General features: G+C 32.3%; 1 protein-coding gene across 1 annotated transcript in view; it reads left to right on the forward strand.

The window, feature by feature from the left end:
* LOC129227531 (general transcription factor IIE subunit 1-like) overlaps nucleotides 1–19,373 on the forward strand; it is a 51,091-nt gene that overhangs the window by 31,422 nt on the left and 296 nt on the right. Inside the window, exon 5 of the mRNA XM_054862106.1 lies at nucleotides 3,425–3,647. Coding sequence (XP_054718081.1) covers nucleotides 3,425–3,647 — 223 coding nt within the window. The remainder of the gene's footprint in view (nucleotides 1–3,424; nucleotides 3,648–19,373) is intronic.

Raw genomic sequence — 19,373 nt, forward strand, 5'->3', positions numbered from 1 at the left:
ATGTGTCAGTAAGTTGTTAATGCAAGTCCTATTTTTGCCACTTTGGCAAAAACTGACAGAAACCTATTTTTGCCGGGCAGAAAAACCCACCCGTGGCAAAACTTGCCAACCCTGCGCCCTACAAAATATTCCCCTGTTTTTTACACAAAACTTCTAGTTTTCGAAAGATGAAAGTTATAAAAAAGTAACTTGCAACTTGAGTTAGGAAATCTTTGTTTTGGCATCTGTTTTCAGTACATGACTTTTTGAATATTCTGTAATAGTGGGTTGCTTGCTCAAGGTCGTTTGAGAATACTTTTCTAACCCTTTTTTCCCTCTTTGTCTGCTGTCTGCCCATATTTGATATTTAATATTTGTCAAATTATTATTGTCTGAATTATGTATTTTTCTTTGTGTTATTCAATTAGCTTATCGACTGTGCTATTTATAGTTTTTTTTTTTTTTGTAATGGGGGGCAATGACAAAAGAAATAAGATAGAATAGAGGAAATGTAATGGTGAAATAAAATTTTTTTTCTCCTCCATTGATGGCGGGCAATATTGTTTTGCATTTTTACGTAAATAATTGTTCTTACTTATTTCTAATTTATTCAAAACTTTTCTCAGAAAAACATTTGCGAAAGCTGATCAATATTATTCAATTATCCGGGGAAAATATTAAATTAATCGGGGATCTTTAACATTGGGTCTATGGGGAAATATTTGGTTCCAGGATGTTTTATTCGTATAGGCGGGGTATTCGTTTATCCGTTACCCGATTAAGAGGGCTGACAGTACAGTTGACTCTCGCTGTGATTCGACTTACACAAAATGGCTATAACACGAATTTTTCACGAGTAACGAATTTTAGAGCTAACGCGAATTTTTCGCCCCACCACACGAATTTTTTGGAAGGTAGTATCAGCTTCGTTATTGGTTACTAAATACTGATTTCAAGAATGTTATTACAGGCCTTTAAGCATCACTGACAGCCCAAGTTCTCACACCAAACTAGTCTAGTGCATCACATAACCTCTCAGCATCTTTCATTTATTAATTTTTTTCATTCTAAATATAATTGATGAAATAGTGTCACCTTCATCTAAAGTTTATGAAGATGGGAAGAAAAGAAAAGTTTCTGATTAAAAAAAAAAAGCTAAGATTCTCGATATGCTTGAACAACTACAAAACCTCGACTGTAGCGCGACAATAAGTATGAGTGAATGTTCCATAGGTACGATTATTAGTCAAAACAAAAAGATATGTGTAAAAGTACAGAACTTACTTTCAATATTGAAGCTTGCAGAGCAGTCTAGTGAAGTAAATATTATGAAAATTGAAGCTCTGCTCTTGTATTGTGGATTAAAAAAGAGATCAGGAAGAGGAGATATTAACCACAAATTGAAACGTTATAAAAGAAAAGGCTAAGCAACCATATTTAAAAATGTATTAGATAAGAATAACGATCTGATCATGGAGCATAAATCATCACTATCTTCATTTTTAACTCTTAAATATTGTTACTGTAACTAGTGTACTATTATAGTGCATCATTTTAATTTTACTACATGCTGTGCGTACCGTTTTGTTTTATTTTATGCCTTTCATTCCCATTGGTTATTAATTTTGTGTATCTTAAACTATTTCATGTTGAATAACAATTATATATTTTTATATGTTCAGTAGCGTATGGTTAAGGAATGTTTTAGAGCAGTTTGAGAGGTGTTTATAAGTGTTCAAAAGTATTTGGTATGCTTTAAAAAAATTGTATGCATATATTTTTCCACAACGCGAAATTTCGACTTTCGCGAGAAGTCTTGGAACGCATCATTTGCGTAAGTCAGGACTCGACTGTATTTGGTTTTTGATAAACCTTTCATAGAAATGAAAAAGTTTTATATACTTCATTATATTTACTTCATTTGATAAATTTAGCCTCCAGGATTGAAAACTTTGAGAATTTTATGATACAAAAATGCATTGATTTATTGGCCAATGTCTGTATTTCTATCAAAACTGGTCATGTCATTTCCTCAAAAGCAATTCAACTTTTATAGCAAATTTTCTTTCACCCCAACATTTATTCACAACATCATGTTTTTTTAACTTTTTGATATTGTTAAAAGTTGAAAAAAACCATATTGAGTTACCATCCTTAAGCCAGAGCTAAGTCAAAGATACATGCAATATACCAGTGGTCTTAACCTTTTTGTTACTGAAGATCACTTGGTACCCTTCCGAATCCTAAGTGAATCATATATGATAGAAATAATATTTTCACAACAATTATATAAGATGAAATGAGATGAAACCAAATGTGCATGTGCATTAATTTTCGCCCCCAGATCCAAGATTAATTTTTACTAGCTGTTTGCAGGTGACAGGTTGAAAAGCATTGCAATGTACAAAAAAAAAAAAAAAAAAAAAAAAAAACCCAGGGGTGCGCCCCCAAAAGCAAGGGTGCACCCCTAAACACTGCAAAGACCCCCCCCCCAAAAAAAAGAAAAACTACCCCTCAAAAGAAACCCTTAAAAATTTCAATGGCAGTCTGTGCCATGAACCCCCTTCCCTCTCCAAGTAGGCACCCTTGAAAAAACAAAACTGCAGTCTCTGGATATCATTACCAGGCTTTCGGTATATTCAGTAAATCTAAATTTTGTGGATCCATTTTTTTTGTTGAGTTAATTTATGAGAAATTTGGAATCACAATGACATTTTTTGAAGGTGTATTGTCATTATACTAGATTTTTGAGTTTCTTTGCTGAATTTCAATTGACGTTTTAAGGGACCAATCAAATTTTAGCAAAGCACCTAAATAATATTCTAATTGTGGTTGAAACTTAAAATGAAGAAAATAATCAAGGTAGCAGTGCACCAAAAAAGTGGAGGGTCAGAGTAGACCTGGGAGGGGGAGTTTACGAAGCCCTTAAAGTTGATTTTTTTGGAAAATTGGGCTATATTATTGGATTTTAACGTCATCATTCGTGATTGAATGATCTCAAAAAGCTGGACAGATGGCCACAGTAGGCTCCTTTCTTTCAGTTCAAAGTTTCATTTTAATTTTTATGAAAACAATAAAGTGAGAAAAATATAAAACACACACTTATTAAATCCTTTGTTTAAGCACATGAATTCATCAACATCGACATTTTTTGATCAATCAATAATTTTGAACTTAGAAAAGTAGAGGGCAAGCCCCCTTGGCTTTTGAAAGTGAAGGAACAGTTACCTTGCCACCCTTGCTCATCCATATCAGCCGTCTATGTGGTCAGTGTATTTTTTAAATTCTTTTTTGTGTAACTATGCATAAAAACTGTCCTGATTTGTTTTTGGAACCATTACTGGATTCACATTTCAAATTTAAGAAGGCTTTATTTGCATTTCATTTCTTTAATGTCATTTGTAGTAGCAATGTAGTAAAGAAATATTTCTCTATTGATTCTCAGACTTCTGATTACGCTTGGGGTCAAGAAAAAATTCACAATGTTGTGTCTGAAAATAGTTCTGTGAACATGAAGCAAGATGACATAATGGAGGCTCTCTTAGCTCATGAAAGGAAAGGAGTTGGTGAATCAAAACTTGTGATTCCTGGTCACAATAGCAATGATGAAAGCAGTAGTGAATCAGAGGATAGCCAAAAGCCTGTGCAGTCTGAATCAATGGATGTTGGTACGTAATTTCTTTAGTAAAAGAATATTCATAAATTTTTATTGGAAAATTTGCATTTCATACTTTTCTTAGTTACTTTAGAAAACACAGTGAAGTACAAAATGCATTCTGAATTTATTTGAAACCTACTTTGTCTTCAGCATAATCATCATGACAGAACAACATAAAATCTCTGCTTATTCTAAAAAGAAGTGTCTGTGTATGATGTCATTGCACATAAGTCATGAAATTCGGTAGTCTGAAAAGTCAGTTATCACAAACCTTAATTTTGGTACTGCGCCAAAAACATTTTATTTAACACTAGCTTACTACCCGGCGTTGCCCGGGTGCTTTTTAATGCAACATATGTTTTGGATAATCAATTGAATGAATTCTATCCAAATGAGCGTAAAAAAAAATACATTCACAATGCTTTCTAGGCTCAAATCTTCAAAATACATTAAATAACACTGAAAATCAAGCATTTGCCGAAAAGGTAGCATCAACTTAAAAGCAAAAAAGTATGAGGAAATATTATTTGGTCTCTGTAGTGTCCACTGGTACGTTGTCCGAGGTTAAATCAGATGAGCGGTACGTAAATTGTCTTAATGCAAAGACAAATGATTGTCTTTTGCACATCTTGTGGGACCACCTTTTACACTAAAAAAAATCCGAAACGTTACTGAGTATTTCTGTGTAATGTTTCGGGTTTTAAATGGTTTTTATCCATTTCTTGGAAAAATCAAGTATCATTGTCAAAAAGGTTCCTAAATTGCTACAAAATGTCCGAATGCAGAAGACTACTCTCTGTTGTAAAAAATAACTTTAGCTTCCAGTTTAAAGATTAACTGAGCGTATTTATAAAGTGTACCCGCTCTCGTTCGATTGCGGCCCGTCCCGACTGATAAGGTATCCAAAGGATGCAAACCAGTCTATGGACAACGTAGCTTTGAGAAGAATTGCAGGCAAGTAACATTCTTGATACTAACTTGCAATTCTGACGTCGCTTTGGCCATGTTTGCAATATTGCTTTTGGAGCTCTCCTGGAAACGCAGGATGGTGCCAAGCTGTTATAGTATGCTCACCTAAGTGTACTCTCAACTTCCAGTGATACGAATGACTTTAAACGGGAAGCTTCCAGGATAGTTTCAGGAAGGTTACTGAAGTTTAGCGGAAAACGTTTCTGGTTTTTGTAAGATATATTGCTGGAACAAATTGGGCACATCAGCTGCCCATTATTTTCCAGGAACGTTTCTGAATTGTTTTTACAGTGTACGTGATGCTTCGAAAGAAAAGTGTTGTGCGGCCATTGTAGGTTTTGTTTTCCCCAATTCATCAAAAAATGCAACAGTACTTTTCATATATATTTTATTCGGAAATAAATCATTGAATGTTTCTTAGAAAGAGTCGTGAGCTTACCAAAAAATAAAAGTCAATCCCTATTATCAGGCACAAATATATACAAAATAGTCTTCTTGAACATAGTTACAATATTTTCAGATTAATTTAAAATCATCCTCTATGTCCAAAAGCTAAACAAATAGTCCACCGTACAGAAAATAAAGAATTCAGTCAATGTTGTTAACAGACGATAACGCTCCGTTTTACGAATTTTTTGGCGATGTTTTTGAGAATAAAGGTATCAAGTGATAGGTCATTTTGTATGTTTTCAGGCAAGCGCATTACGCAGAAAAAGTTTGCTTAGTATAAAAAACTTTACCAAAAGTGTCTGCTCTCTCTTGCCATGGTGATTTAGTTCCATGCCATAGAGTAAAATTGGATAAGTGTAACTTGCCTAAAAAGACGCACGTCAGCTACATTTTATTTTCTTATATTGACGTCAAATTTCCATTTTCATAGGTAAAAATGACTGTTAGACAGTAATATTAATGTCTTGTAAAGATTTCAAAATTTGTCAAGATTTAAGTTCTAGCTAAAATTTTTAAGACCTAATACTTGCCGTAAAAGTTATACATGATATCTCACACTGATATGCAGGTAGAGTGAACACGTATTTAAGTTCGTTGCTTTAGACAGAGTATTCCTTAGAGAGCATCAAATTTTAATTTAGAGGGATACAATTGTCGTGAGAGGTGGGAATGGGTCCACTGACTACATTACAGTCATTATTTTAAGGTATGTAAAACATTAAAAATGGAAGTAGGTGGACGTGAAGTTATTGAACGAATTATTTAAAAACCGGCAATTAAACTGCGTTATAGAGAAAAAAGTAGGCGTGTGCATTTTAGTCACTATCCGTGTTAGATTTTGTTTTTTAATTATTTGCAGGCCTTGAAATTTTTTGAAAAACAAATGTCTTGTTTGTACTTACAACTGTATAATAGACAAATCTTTTATTTACATTTTACAGAATCTTGTTGCATATATGTTCCACTTATCCACAGCTTAAAAGCAAACGAAATGTATTTCACGTTTTGAAACGTAGTTTAAAAATTTAAACTTAAATGATTCAAATTTTTCTAATCAATAAATTTAATTCAAAACTTTCTCCTAAACATTGTTCTTAGTCCCCCTCCCAGCAGCAAGAAGAATTACATTTGTGAGTGAAAGCAATCTTGAGCGAGTAACATAAAGCTATTTATATCGAAAATAGTTATATCTCACATACATTCACAGCACTTAATCGTCCAATGTGGTTACACGTGAGATACAAAGTGTTTCACTTTATCCCTATACTGTTTAAGAGAGTTTAAGCTTTTATAGTGCTAATTTTCCATTCATATCTCACAGCACTTCTTCAATGACGGTTGAAATGCTTAATGGTAGCTACAAACTTCCAATATTTTTCGATTGTTTACAATTAGTTTCGAACTTAGCTTTTTAATTGGGAATGCAGTTTTTTTCAACTTCTTTCATGATGAAGAAAAAACTTCATATTGTGGAGAAATATTTCATCATGCCTTTAAATAGTAATCTCTGTGTGTCAAAAGTTGCATCAGACCTGCTAACAGATATAAAATTATTGCTAGTCGGTGAAGATACATCATCAGATGTACTATTACTCGAGCATTAAGGTATTATGATAAAATTTCAAATGAAGAAATTTTTTTATATAAAAAACGTAGCAATTTTTTGCAGTTTAAAACAGTTTAAATATAAATTAATATTTATTTGCATTTTTTTCCAAACTTAAAAACTCCAACCCTCCCAAAGTGTATGGGAGGGATATTCTGCCGAATTATATTTCCGTGTGGTTTTGCCGGTAAAAAAGGTGCACAGTCTTTAATTTTAGCACATATTGGCAATCCTAGTATGGTAGCTTATGTGCATGTAAGAAACGTCATGACCATCCCCCTCCCCCTTGAAAACCAAATTCCAGGTATGCTACTAAGCACAAATATGATTATTTTGCAATTTATTTGCAAAATTAATATTTTTTACTCTTGTTCTTTGTTAGCCTTCAGCGATTAAACTTAGTAAAACCGAATTAGGTAAAGGTCTGACGTAAATCATAGAATAGTATAAAGAACATATGCAGATTGGTTTTAAGGACCATCCAACATTAAATTGTTGAAACTTGTACATGGATAGTGAATGAATTATTGATACCGAGCTGGTTTTGATATTTTCTTGGCTGTTCATGTGGGAAATACTGATCTATAATTTCGTTCTACCATTACTGCAACGAAAATACCAAAAGAAAGCATACAAAGTAAGTAGAACCTTCAAAGACTGCAATGCATTCCTGCTTTGCAGGATGCTATTCAAAAAGCGCTTAACAGCAGCATTTCAATTTCATTCGGTTTTCTTGCCAAACATGCTTTACTGTAGTCGTGAATCGGCATTAACGGCCAACCTTGAATATACCTTTAGTTTTGATTGCATTTAAAATATTTCCTGGTGGTTATAAGTTGCAAATAATTTTTTTAGCTTGGAATCAAAGTTCCTAAATTTAACGATAGTACTTAATCTTTGAAGAAACTTCATCTAGGGCAGTTTATTACAGGCTTTTCATTAAGACTAAATTAATAACTATACACAAATTCGTTCGTGTAGAAAAGAGCAATTTTATGACTCAAAATATGACTTTAGACCATTTTGGGTCTTTTTAAAATTTCAAAAACCCGCCTACATGAACTCCTGAGCAACAATTTACCTTTGTGCTAAAATTGGAAGAAATTCGACGAAAACTGGATTTTTAGAAGGAACATGCACTCCCACACACCCACAAACATACATGTTCTTTGATAGCCTGGAGCGACTTCTATTTAACCGAATTAGGTTATTGGTTATAGTTAAACTGAATTACTTAAAGATTCGACATGAATCAAGGAATAATATACAGAAAATTTATACATTGCAAATTGATTTGGTAAAGCTCATATGAATGAAATAGATGTGGTTTTAATAAAAGTATTCTAATGCTGAAACAGTCGAAGTTAGTAAGTCAATCTTGAATGTAATATTAATACCTTACCAAATGTTTGTATTTTCTACGCTATTAACGTGGAAAACACTCATAAAAAATTACACACAACCCTTACTGTTGTGGATTTTTTAATTAAACAATACTAAAAATTACAATTTAACGGTAGCATTCAAATTAAGTAGAACCGTGGGTTGCATCAATGGATCCCTGGAGCTACGAAACGATGTACAGCATTATTTCGAACATCTACGACTGTCTTACCAAACATGCGTTTCGCTTGTCACTAAATGACATTAGCGGCCGTTGTTTATGATACTTTTTGTATTGATTGTGTTTAAAATATTTCCTGGTGGTTATAAGTTGCAAATCATTTTTATTAGCTTAGAACCAAAGTTCCTTAATTTAACGATAGTAGTTAATCTTTGAAGAAACTTCATCTAGGGCAGTTTTTATGGGCTTTTCATTTAGACTAAATTCATAACTATACAAAAATTTGTTCGCGTTGAAAAGAGCAATTTATGATTAAAAATATAAACTTGAACCTTGTCAGATCTTTATTTAAATTGCAAAAACCCGCCTATATGAATTCCTGAGTAACAATTTACCTCTGTGCCAAATTTGGAAGAATTCCGACGAAAACTGTGGATTTGTATAAGGAACATACACACATACCCACAAACATACATCCATTTTTATATATATAGATGGTCTCTTTCGATGAACTTTCAGGTGTGCAGTTAAACCTCATTAATGTGAAATTGCTTCACTTGAAGTATTGCTTTACATGTAATACTCATCTGGTCTTGGGAGTTAACAAATAATTTAATAATGAATGGGATAAGATGAAATCTGGTTTACATGAAATAATTATCATGGTCCCGTGAATTTTGCCTTAACAAGATTTAACTGTATTTTCCCATTACATTGCTTCTGATTTTGAAAGAAATTCAATGAACCATCAGGAAGAACATGCAGTTCATATTGGAAAAGGAAGGGGGGTGGGGGGGGGGAGTGTCAAAAAAAAAAAAAAAGGAAAATGGTTTGATTAAATTTATTGGAACCTTTTACACATTATAATGTTTGGTTTTAAGTATATCATACAAAATGTTGATGAAAAAATATCTACGGTCAAGCCAATGGCGGAGCTTTTCTCAGAGCGCCTTTGGAGAAAAATGATTTGCCTACACTTTTTCATTGGTAACAATTATCTGAAATCAAAAACCGTTTGCATTTAGTCTAAGTATTAAAAAATCCTCCCCCCTCCCCAACGGTCTCAGATTGTTTTTGTTTTTCACTATAAAAATTTGGACAGCCATTTAAAGTGAAAAGTGCTATTTTTCTCGAAAAAATTCCGCCATTTTGTAAGTAAGCCCTTAAAAAACACTTGTTTGCCCCTTAAAAAACGCTTCTAAAACTCACTATTGGGCAAAGGTTTTTATGAAGAGAATGTGTTTATTAAATCTGAAATTAATCGGTTAAGTAGTTTTAAAATGGGAGTGAACACAGACTTTGAAAAAATGGTTTCAAGATTTGTTTTAAGTTTAAGAAGCTAAAAGATTGAAGAATATTTTGTTTTTCAACTTACACTGAATCATCGATTCCAGCTCCATAGAGGACAGTCCTGAAGCAGCTTCATTCTCTTTTTTTCTCGATTTTCATTTAATTATAATCAGCAAAGCCCAAGTGAACAGCACTGATGTTCTGAGCGTTTGCAGCTGTTGGAACTACGGTTTGCAGCTGCAGAGACTAACAACTAAATAACTTTGAGAATTTCCCTTGTTGTCATTTTGAAATTTTTGGAATATGTTTAACTACAAGAAAATACAAAGAAAAAAAAATTTAAAGTGCAAAACCAAAATCCTTAAACCAAATGTAACTGATCAAATTATGAAAAGTTAAAAAAAAAAAAAAAAAAAAATTCTTGGAAAATTAAAATAAAATTTTTGAATCAGTGACACTAGTTTTATGATAATAAATTTTTTCAGGCATTAATTTCAATATTGTGTGCTAATTTAAAACATCAAAGGACAAAATAACTTTTTCTTTTTATTGATGATTTTACATTAAGTTTTTCCTTGAGCAGTTCAAAGATTTTATGTGCTTCCTCTGTAAAGGATTAAAAAAAATAAAAAATCTTCCGTTTCTTTTGTATTAGATTGACTTAGTGTGCATGTGATATGAATTTATCCATTATACATACTGTCGGCCCCGCTTAATCAAATGTCATCGGTTCCAAGAAATATTATTCGATTAAGCGGAGAAATTTCCTTTTCCTTTCTAAATTGACAACATTTGTCTTAAAACATAACAGTAATCAATCAAAAGCTATATAAACGAAATAGTTAATGCTATTGATAAAAAGTTTTTGAAATAAGCTAAATAAACAATAAAATAGTTTAATAATTAGTATATATATATATATATATATATATATATGTATATATATATATATATATATATATATATATATATATATATATATATATATATATATATATTACAAGTACATATGAAAATATAAAAAAGTTACTTCCAACTTGAGTTATGAAGTCTTTGTTTTGTCACTTTTTTCCAGTACATTATTTTTTGAAAAATTCGTAACAGTGGATTTCTTGCTCAAGGTCTTTTGGAACATTTTTCTGATTCTCTTTTCCCCATTCTCCTCTATCGTGTTTTAAATTTAAAATTTATCATCTTCTACAATGTGTATATTTCTTTGTGTTATTTAATTCAGATATTGATTGCAATTTTTTTTGTAACGACAAAGACAAAAGAAATTTGACAGAATACTGGAAATGTTTTGATGGAATATGTGCGTTTTTTTTTCTCGCCGGTTGGCAGGGAAAAATATTACTTTATATTTTTGCATGAATATGTTCTTACTTAATTTATATAAAAGCAGCGTTGTTTGGTTTAAACCGAGTGGTTTTTTAAAGAACCATATGGTTTTTTTAAATGTTTTTTTAAAAAAACTAAATCGTTTTCTCTCCTTTGTTTCCATAAATTTTACATATGATTGGAAGATGTAAAATCCAATTAATGCAAAGTGACTAACTTTGCTTAATTAACAAAGCTTTAGAGATAAATTACATATTAATAAATTTGCAATTTTTAAAAAATGTAGCATAAATTTGCTCGATGATTTTTCTTTTCTTTCAAATTCAACTTTTCTTATTAGGCATATAAATATAAAGCAGACCAACTATATTTTTCTAAAATTTGATAGAGAAAAAATCTAAGTAGTTTAATGTCTTTATCTATTCATTTTTCTTTTTTCTCTTTTAAATTTCAAAATATCCGAAAATACATATTTCAACCGTTACTTGATTTTACTACCTAATTTGCTTCATTACTTAAGACTTATAGAGATAAATCATGTATCGTTATCATTTAAGCAATCTGTTGTGTATATAAATCTAAACTCTAGAATATTTAAATGACAAGGGAAAAAAACTTTTTGCATACTTTTTGACATCTACTATAAAGAATGCAGTCAGAGCAAGGAAAAAAAAAGATGTATAAAATTTTGAAAACAGAAAATATCCCCATAACTCTGTGCTCTTATAACAAATTTAGAGTGTCAAGTTTTCACCTTTTAAAGAACTTTTTTTAATCCCATTATAATAAAAGAATGATGTATGAATGGTAGAAGAATAAAGAAACATTAATTTTCAATAGTAAACAGGGTTCATACGCTCCTTCAAAACTCCTCCAATACTCCTTCACTTAGGATATTTTTTTGAACAGCCCTTTAAACTCCTTCATTTTGGTTTTAACTCCTTCAATACTCCTTCTTTTAAAGTTCAAGACTACATAATCTCCCTCTATGACAGTAACTTAAAATACTTTGATCGACCACTAATGTTCGTCACAAGGACGATTTTAATGTGCTTTCCTGCATTTATTTTTTTCATAAAGATGTGATTTACAAACTGACTGTTATAGTTAAGCCATAAAAGTTGAAGGTTAGAAGACTAAAACATTTCATAAGTGAAGTAAAACTTGCTGGTGATCGGCTATTTTTTCAAGTTTCATAAGTTTTATCATTATTGTTTTCCTCTCCTCCACACTCTCAGCAGCAAAAGTCAGGTTGTGTAATTATTATTTAAATATTTAAAAGTACTTACGTAGGTGTACTGTGTTAAGAAAAAAACAGTTGTTGAGTTAATCGTAGTTATGATATTGGAAAAAGAGTCATCCACTATTGATGTCATGCCTTGAGGGGAAGACAGGTTCATGAAAGTGTGACAAGGGGAAGAGAGAGGGTGACAAACAGTGACATCACACAGTTATTATAACAATATGTTTATTAAAGATATGACATGTGACAAGAGGAGGAGTAAGGTGAAGTATTACACTTTAGGGCGGTTTCCATGGGCACTTTCGACCCCGGAAAAAACCTGCTTTTCACCGCATTCCGGTTATTAGCGGGTTTTATTTGGAATCTTTCTACTCCTGCTAGCTTCTGGAGGGAAAGCATTGTTTTTACCCGGAATGCATTACGCGAAACAAGTTCGTCTACTACCTGCTAAGGATGCTGGGTAAAAACCTATTTCTCTGGTATAATGGGAGAACCTCTTTTTACATGGAAACTGGGAATTTTTCAATCTGTTTTTTTTGCAGAGTCAGAGCAGGGATTTATCGGGTAGAAAAGTAAGTTGTGAACGCAGTTTTTGTGACAAAGGGGGGAAGGGGGTCAAATACGTTCAAAAAAAGTGCGACATCGTTTAAGGACAACCCATTAGTACTCCTCCAAAATTTCATTTTACTCCTTCGAAACTCCTCCAAAACTCCTTCATTTTATTTCTGAAATTTGAGTACGAACCCTGGTAAAAAATCTTTATTATTCAGATGTGTTATTATTTACTTACTAGTGTTCGCCCAGCGGTCGAAATTCCACCATATTCATAAATGATTATTTAAGAAAACTTGTATGAATTTAACTATTTCCAACATTTTTCTTTCTACTCTTACTCATGCTTACTGCATATCTGGAAGCATACAATTTTTATGTATACACGCAATACCAAACAGTAATAATTTATTCCAATTTTGCTTTTTGTCTGTTAATCTCAAAATAAATAGATGAAAGGGGATATTTCGATGATGGGGTCGTTTCCGAAATTTTTAAGGTGTTTTTGCTGAAAGAGCAAGCTTAAAAACATGGGTTTTAACCATTTTTTAAATAATTTTTCAAAATTTAATATTTTTAACAATTATTTTAATAGGTGCACAGATTGAAATTCAGTTTTTACGCTTCTGCACATGGTATCAAAAGCGATGAAATGCCATTCACTGATGCCATTAGTGCATGGCGCAAATTATCATAGCGTGGAAAGGCGGTTGACAGCAAAGCTTAAACATTTAGCACGGCAATGGAGTAGCGCGTCAAAGTACATCACTTGGGCATTGGAAAGAAAAAAATTGACGCCAATGGATAAAAATCACCAATTATCCAATTTTTGAAATCTTCCCTTATGAAATGAAGCATCAAAACTCAATAAATACGTAAAACTTCTGTGTGAACAATATTACTTATAAAACGTCTACTATTATTGAGTAAGTTGCTTCTTCGTCATTAGAAATATAAATTTCCTAGTATCAAATGAACGAACTCTACTCGTGTCAACATATAACTGTCCATTCAAAAACACCGGGCGTCGTAATAATAGTTTAATTTTTAAAAAAGGTCGACTTTGAGATTTGTTTATGGTTAAGGGCGGTGCATAACGGATGTCACACTTTTCAACATTTTCAACCCTCTCTCCCCCCCTTTTGTCACAATGTTTTGCACTTCACTATACCCCCTCTTCCCTTTGTCACATGTCACGCTGTTTTTCATAAACGTTCCTATTAAAAAAAAAGACTTGTCACGTTCTCCCCATTGTATGCTCCTCTTGTCATGTCTTTCCTCTCCTTTGTCACAAACTGTTACTATTCCGTGAACCCCACCTTAAAGCAGGACTTCATTCATGGACAGCCCCTGTTTTGTAGCAACCGTATGCAAATATACATTTCCCTACTTTTTGTTTTCGTATGCAAAGTAAAAACATTTCTTGAGCTGCAATTGGTGCCAAAAAGTTGATGCCAATAGAGGAAAAGTGCTTGCCAATTTCCAGAATGAAATGATTCTGCAAAACTGTTTACGTAAAACTTCTGCATGAACAATGCTTCTTTTAATAAGTTTAATATTATTGAGAAAATTGCCTTGCCCTCTGTCGTTAGAATTGTTAAATTCCAAACAGTCAAATGAATGAATCCTACTTGCTACATTAAAAATTGTCCATTCAAAAACACTGAACGTCGCAATAATCGTGTAACTTTTTAAAAAACTGTTTGTGATTTGTTTACGGTTTAGGAGAAAACTGACAAATGCACTTTTCAAAATTTTTGATCTCGCTCCCTTTTGTCGCAAAGTTTCACACTTCACCATAACCCCTCTTCCTTTTGCCACATATCACACTGTTTTTCGTAAACATTCTTATAAAAAAAAAAGCTTGATGTCCCATTCTCCCCATTTCATATTCCTCTTGTCATTTATTTCCTACTCCTTGTCACGAACGGTTACTATTTAATGAACCCCACCTTAAAGAGGGACTTCATTCGTAGTCAGTTCCTTGCAAATAGACATTTCTGTACTCGTTTTTTACGAATGCAAAAGAAAAATATTTCTCGTCCTGGCGTTGGTGCCAAAATGGATAAAGTTCGCCAATTTCACAATTATGGAAGTCGTTCTGAATGAAATGATGCCGCAAAACTCCCTTAATACGTAAAACTTCTGTACAAACACTATTTTTTGTAAAAGTAGGCATGATCTTGCGGTTAAATATAAAATTTCCAACAGTCAAATGAACGAACTCGACTCACGGCAACATATAATTGTCCATGCGAAAGCACTGGAATTCATAATAATACGCCAATTTAACAAAAGTTTCACCTTGAGATCTATTTGTGGTGATAGCAAATGCAGGTATTATTGGGAGCTGGAACTGAAAGTTGTCCCTCACTCCGTAAAATAATTTATTTAAATATAAAAATCGAGGAAACATAATCAAAATGAAAATATTTTAAATGCCCGTAGTTACCCAAAAAGCCTCAATAATAAAAACAAATGCAAGTATTTCATTTCTTTATTCTCAAGCGAGAATTGGCCTTTTAATTGCTTCTAGCGCAGTTTATAGCCAACATAGCGGGTTTCGATTTTCGCGCGGGTAAAACCAGGTAAAACGTGTTTTAAAGCATTTTTCACAAGCTTTCCAACCATACCAAGCTCGAAGCATTAAAATGCATTTTTTGTGTAGAAAAAGTGGTTTAAAAAATGAATTAAAACTTAATGTTTCACGCTTTCAACAATGAATTTCAACAATGGAAAAGAGATAAAATTAAAATTTTTGAGTTTTGCCAACTAAAAAACGCTTATAACTTTTTTTCTAGTGGATTTAGGTTATCGGACCTTGGGCGCCTGACAATTTTTTCGTTAGGAGTGTTTTTTAAAGACCTTTCCAACCATATAAATTCAAAAAAATATTACCATCCGTTGGCGTAGAAAGAGCCATTTAGGATGAAAATGCGTTTTTTATTAATATCTCCGTTATTTAGCGTTCAATTTCAAAAATTTTTACTGATGACACTAAAACTCGGCAATAGCTACCGAACAAAAAACGAATGAAGGTAATCAGTTCACAAACAGAGGAGAAATCGGTACTGAAAGAAAACGGCTTGCCTATCTATATATATAAAAATGGAGTTTGGTAAATTTGTTCCCTAAGATCTCAGAAACTACCCGGCAGATTTGACTGAAACTTTCACCGTTTGTTCAGTTTGGTACTGGGCAGGTTTATAGACCAGTTCGAAAAAAATCCGATTGATAGTTCCCTTTTTATTCCAATTTTAGTCCCAATTTTCCCATAAATAACCCAATATGGGGGTGAAAAAAAACGTGCACATATTAACATTATATATCCATCGAAAGCGCCAATTTTTCTGCTGACGATAGCATCTGTTCGAAGTTTCTAAGTTGTATAAAAAACGAGTTATGAGCTTTTTTGTTCCCTGTTCGAAGGTTTTCATCAACCCAAGTCATTATTTAGTGTGTCATCTCAACTCCCAAGAATTGTAGTATTGTTGAATATTTTTGCGTTTCGTCTGACTTTGAGGCTTTTCTCAAGTCAAATCTTAAAGTAACGTTTTTCCACATGATTGGCTGAAAATAAATGGATTTGGCTGATCATTTTACTTTTAAACGGAACTTATGTAATTAATGGTTTATTATTATTATTTATGCTGACTGGACACTTGCTCACTATATCCAACCAACCAGCAGAAATATCGCCAGAATTTTTTCAGAAGGATTTCAGTAGCTGATGCATTTGGCAGTTTTTTTCACTGCCGCTGTAATAATGTTTCTCAGCTTTCACCATATAAACAAAATATCGCCAATCTAAGATACTTAAAAAAAAAAAAATACTGTGTAAAATAATTCAACAACTAAATTAGGCAAATCCATAAACCGCACAAAAACTTCCATTAATTTTTCTTTTTGCACGATTTCAAACAATCGCCAAATTTTACTACTTATTTTGGAAACATTTCGGATGAAACCGTTTAGCGCCATTTTTTTTTTTTTGAGCAAAGGTATCTCAGCAGCTGGCAACAATATTTCTATAATAAAAATTAGTAAGGAGGGGGAGTATTATCGAAAGTGTCCCAAAATGATTCTCGCAAATTTGGTAAGATTTTAAACCGTACTAAGTGCCCACAAAAATTGAAATTTCCCAAAATAACTAAAACAAGTGTAAGGGGAACACGGGCGACTACATTTTTTAAAACAGTTCGTACATCAATAGCCATACAGAGAAGGTTTTAGATTTAAGAAAAAAAGTACTAAGAGATAAATCTTTTTAAACATGAAAAGTTTAATTTCATATTTCGGAAATTCTTCAAATTTGTATATGCTTAAATGTCGTGCTTTCGTTTCTAATTGAATACTATTTTGTTCTTATACTTATTGCTATTTTAGTTTAATGAGTAAGAAAGAAGCTCGATTTTTAATCACGTCAAAAAGGTTTGTTTTAAATTCTTTCGCTTAAAACAGAAAACAAATGAACGTAACGATTGTTTCTCATAATTATTACTGACCCAGGCAACGCCTGGTATTTCTGCTAGTTAATATATAAAAGATATGAAACATATGTGAATTCCCAAAAAAATATCTTAAGCTATACGTAACAGAAACGTGAGAACCATGGTTTATACATTTTTTATGCCGCAAGGAGCTGAATTTAGCAATTTGTTCTCCCCCCCCCCTTCACCCTAGCCCTCGCATTCGTTAGAAATTTTAAAATTCAAGGTTTGTTTGTAACTATATTTTCCAAATGTTCAAACTTTTCGAGCACTTGAAAATGAATAGGTTTTTTTTTTTTTTTTTTTCAAACTTTTCATTTTTTAGGACCAAATCATGTAGCTTTTCAGGAGTAGGGGGCCTTCAGCAAAGCTGGAGCTCTAAACTATAACTTGTTTAGCTTATAGGTAAATCCATGCTTGCTAACATCAATACATTAATTTAGAGACAAGTTTAGTAGAGGGGTTGGGAGTTAGTAGGAATGGGACAGCTGCATGAACAAGCCAAAGTAAAATGAGAAAAAAAAATCTAGCTAGTCTGGTAGTTTAGCAGCTTTAGACTCTCGCTTGACTCTACTCTGCATCTGCAACATCTACTGGACAAAATAGAAATAATTTTTCACTCTTTATTTCGGCTTATAAATGCAGCTGCCCCCCTTCTCCCGCAGTCCAATTCTTCCCGAAAATGCGTTTTTTATTAATATCTCCATTAATTAGCGTTCAATTTCAAAAATTTTTACTGATGACACTAAAATTCGCCAATAGCTACCGAGCAAAGAAAGAATGAAGGAAATCGGTTCACAAACAGAGGAGAAATCGGTACCGAAAGAAAACAGCTTGCCTATTAATATATAAAGATTAGTGTACTGATTTATTATTCAGAATAGTTTCATTATTTGAATTTGTATTGTAAAAAATAAGGATTGGAAAAAACTTCAGAACTTGTCTTTTTATTAGAAGGTTTTAATTGAAATGATTTAAAAAAAAAAAGAAATTGTATTTCAAAATGCATTAAATCAAGAGAAATGATGTCTACAATGAAAAACATAATGATTATTTTAAAACCTATTTGAGGCAGTGAGAAGCAAAGGGATGTAAGTGGCAAAATTAAAAATTTGGAGATAACTAGTACAAGTGGTAGGGGAACCTCTCTTCTGTCTTAGGGCAAGCGTTGATACTACTGGTAGCTTTGGTAAGTGCTGCTATACAGCGTGATTTAAAAAATTCAATAAAAGCCTACCTAGGACATTATCTTTTAATGAGTTATGCCCAGAACTTGAAAATGTCCACTTGCATCCCTTTGCTTCTCACTGCCTCATCTGTCCTATTTGTAAAAGTTCTCTGAATGATACACAACGTAAATTATTGCATTATCTTTACCCTTTTTTTTTAATCTTAAAAAAAATATATATGTTGGTCTTTTGATTTCTAAAATTGTGTAACATATATCAGACTTGTGATTCATTTGTAGATACTGCAAAATACTTACTATGCTTAGAATACTTGATTTTAATTTCACTTTTATTCATATATTTATCATAGAAAGCTATATTTATGAGGAAATTGATTTACAACTTAATCTTAACTCTCACAGCAAATTATTTCTTGGATTATTCATTTGTGCCAATGTCTATTTATTACATTTATGGTACTTTTTTCAGTAGTTAGGTATTTTCAAACAATATTTCTCCTATCGAAAGTGCTATTTATGAGAAAATGAAATTAAAAGGTTTTACTTTTAATTATTTAATTAATCATCAAGAAATTAAGTACAAATGTGAATATTAAACATTCATTAACAATAATCACTAAATATTCATGAATTTGCCAAAATAAAATTGTTATTCTTACAATTAGAGTTTAAACAAAATAAACCCGGTATAAAAAAGTTTTTTTTTTTTCAAAAGAACCGGTTTTTTCCCCAACCCTGTTTAAAAGTTTTCTCAGCAAAAATATTTGCAAAAGCTGATTACTATTATTTGATTATCTATCTGGGGAAAATTATTGGATTAAGTGGAAATCTTTAACGTTGCGTCTATGGGGAAATTTTTGGTTCCGGGAGGTTTTATACATATAAGCGGTGTATTTGCTTATCGGTTACCCGATTAAGCGGGGCTGACAGTATTGTAAAACTGAGGAAAATACTTTGCTGCACTTTTCTTTTTTGGCCACCAGCATTTGTTAATTTGTCTGTGTATGTGTTTTTTTTTTTGAATATATGTTATAAATGGAAATGC

Source organism: Uloborus diversus, chromosome 8, assembly GCF_026930045.1.
Source record: "Uloborus diversus isolate 005 chromosome 8, Udiv.v.3.1, whole genome shotgun sequence".
Lineage (NCBI taxonomy): Eukaryota > Metazoa > Arthropoda > Arachnida > Araneae > Uloboridae > Uloborus > Uloborus diversus.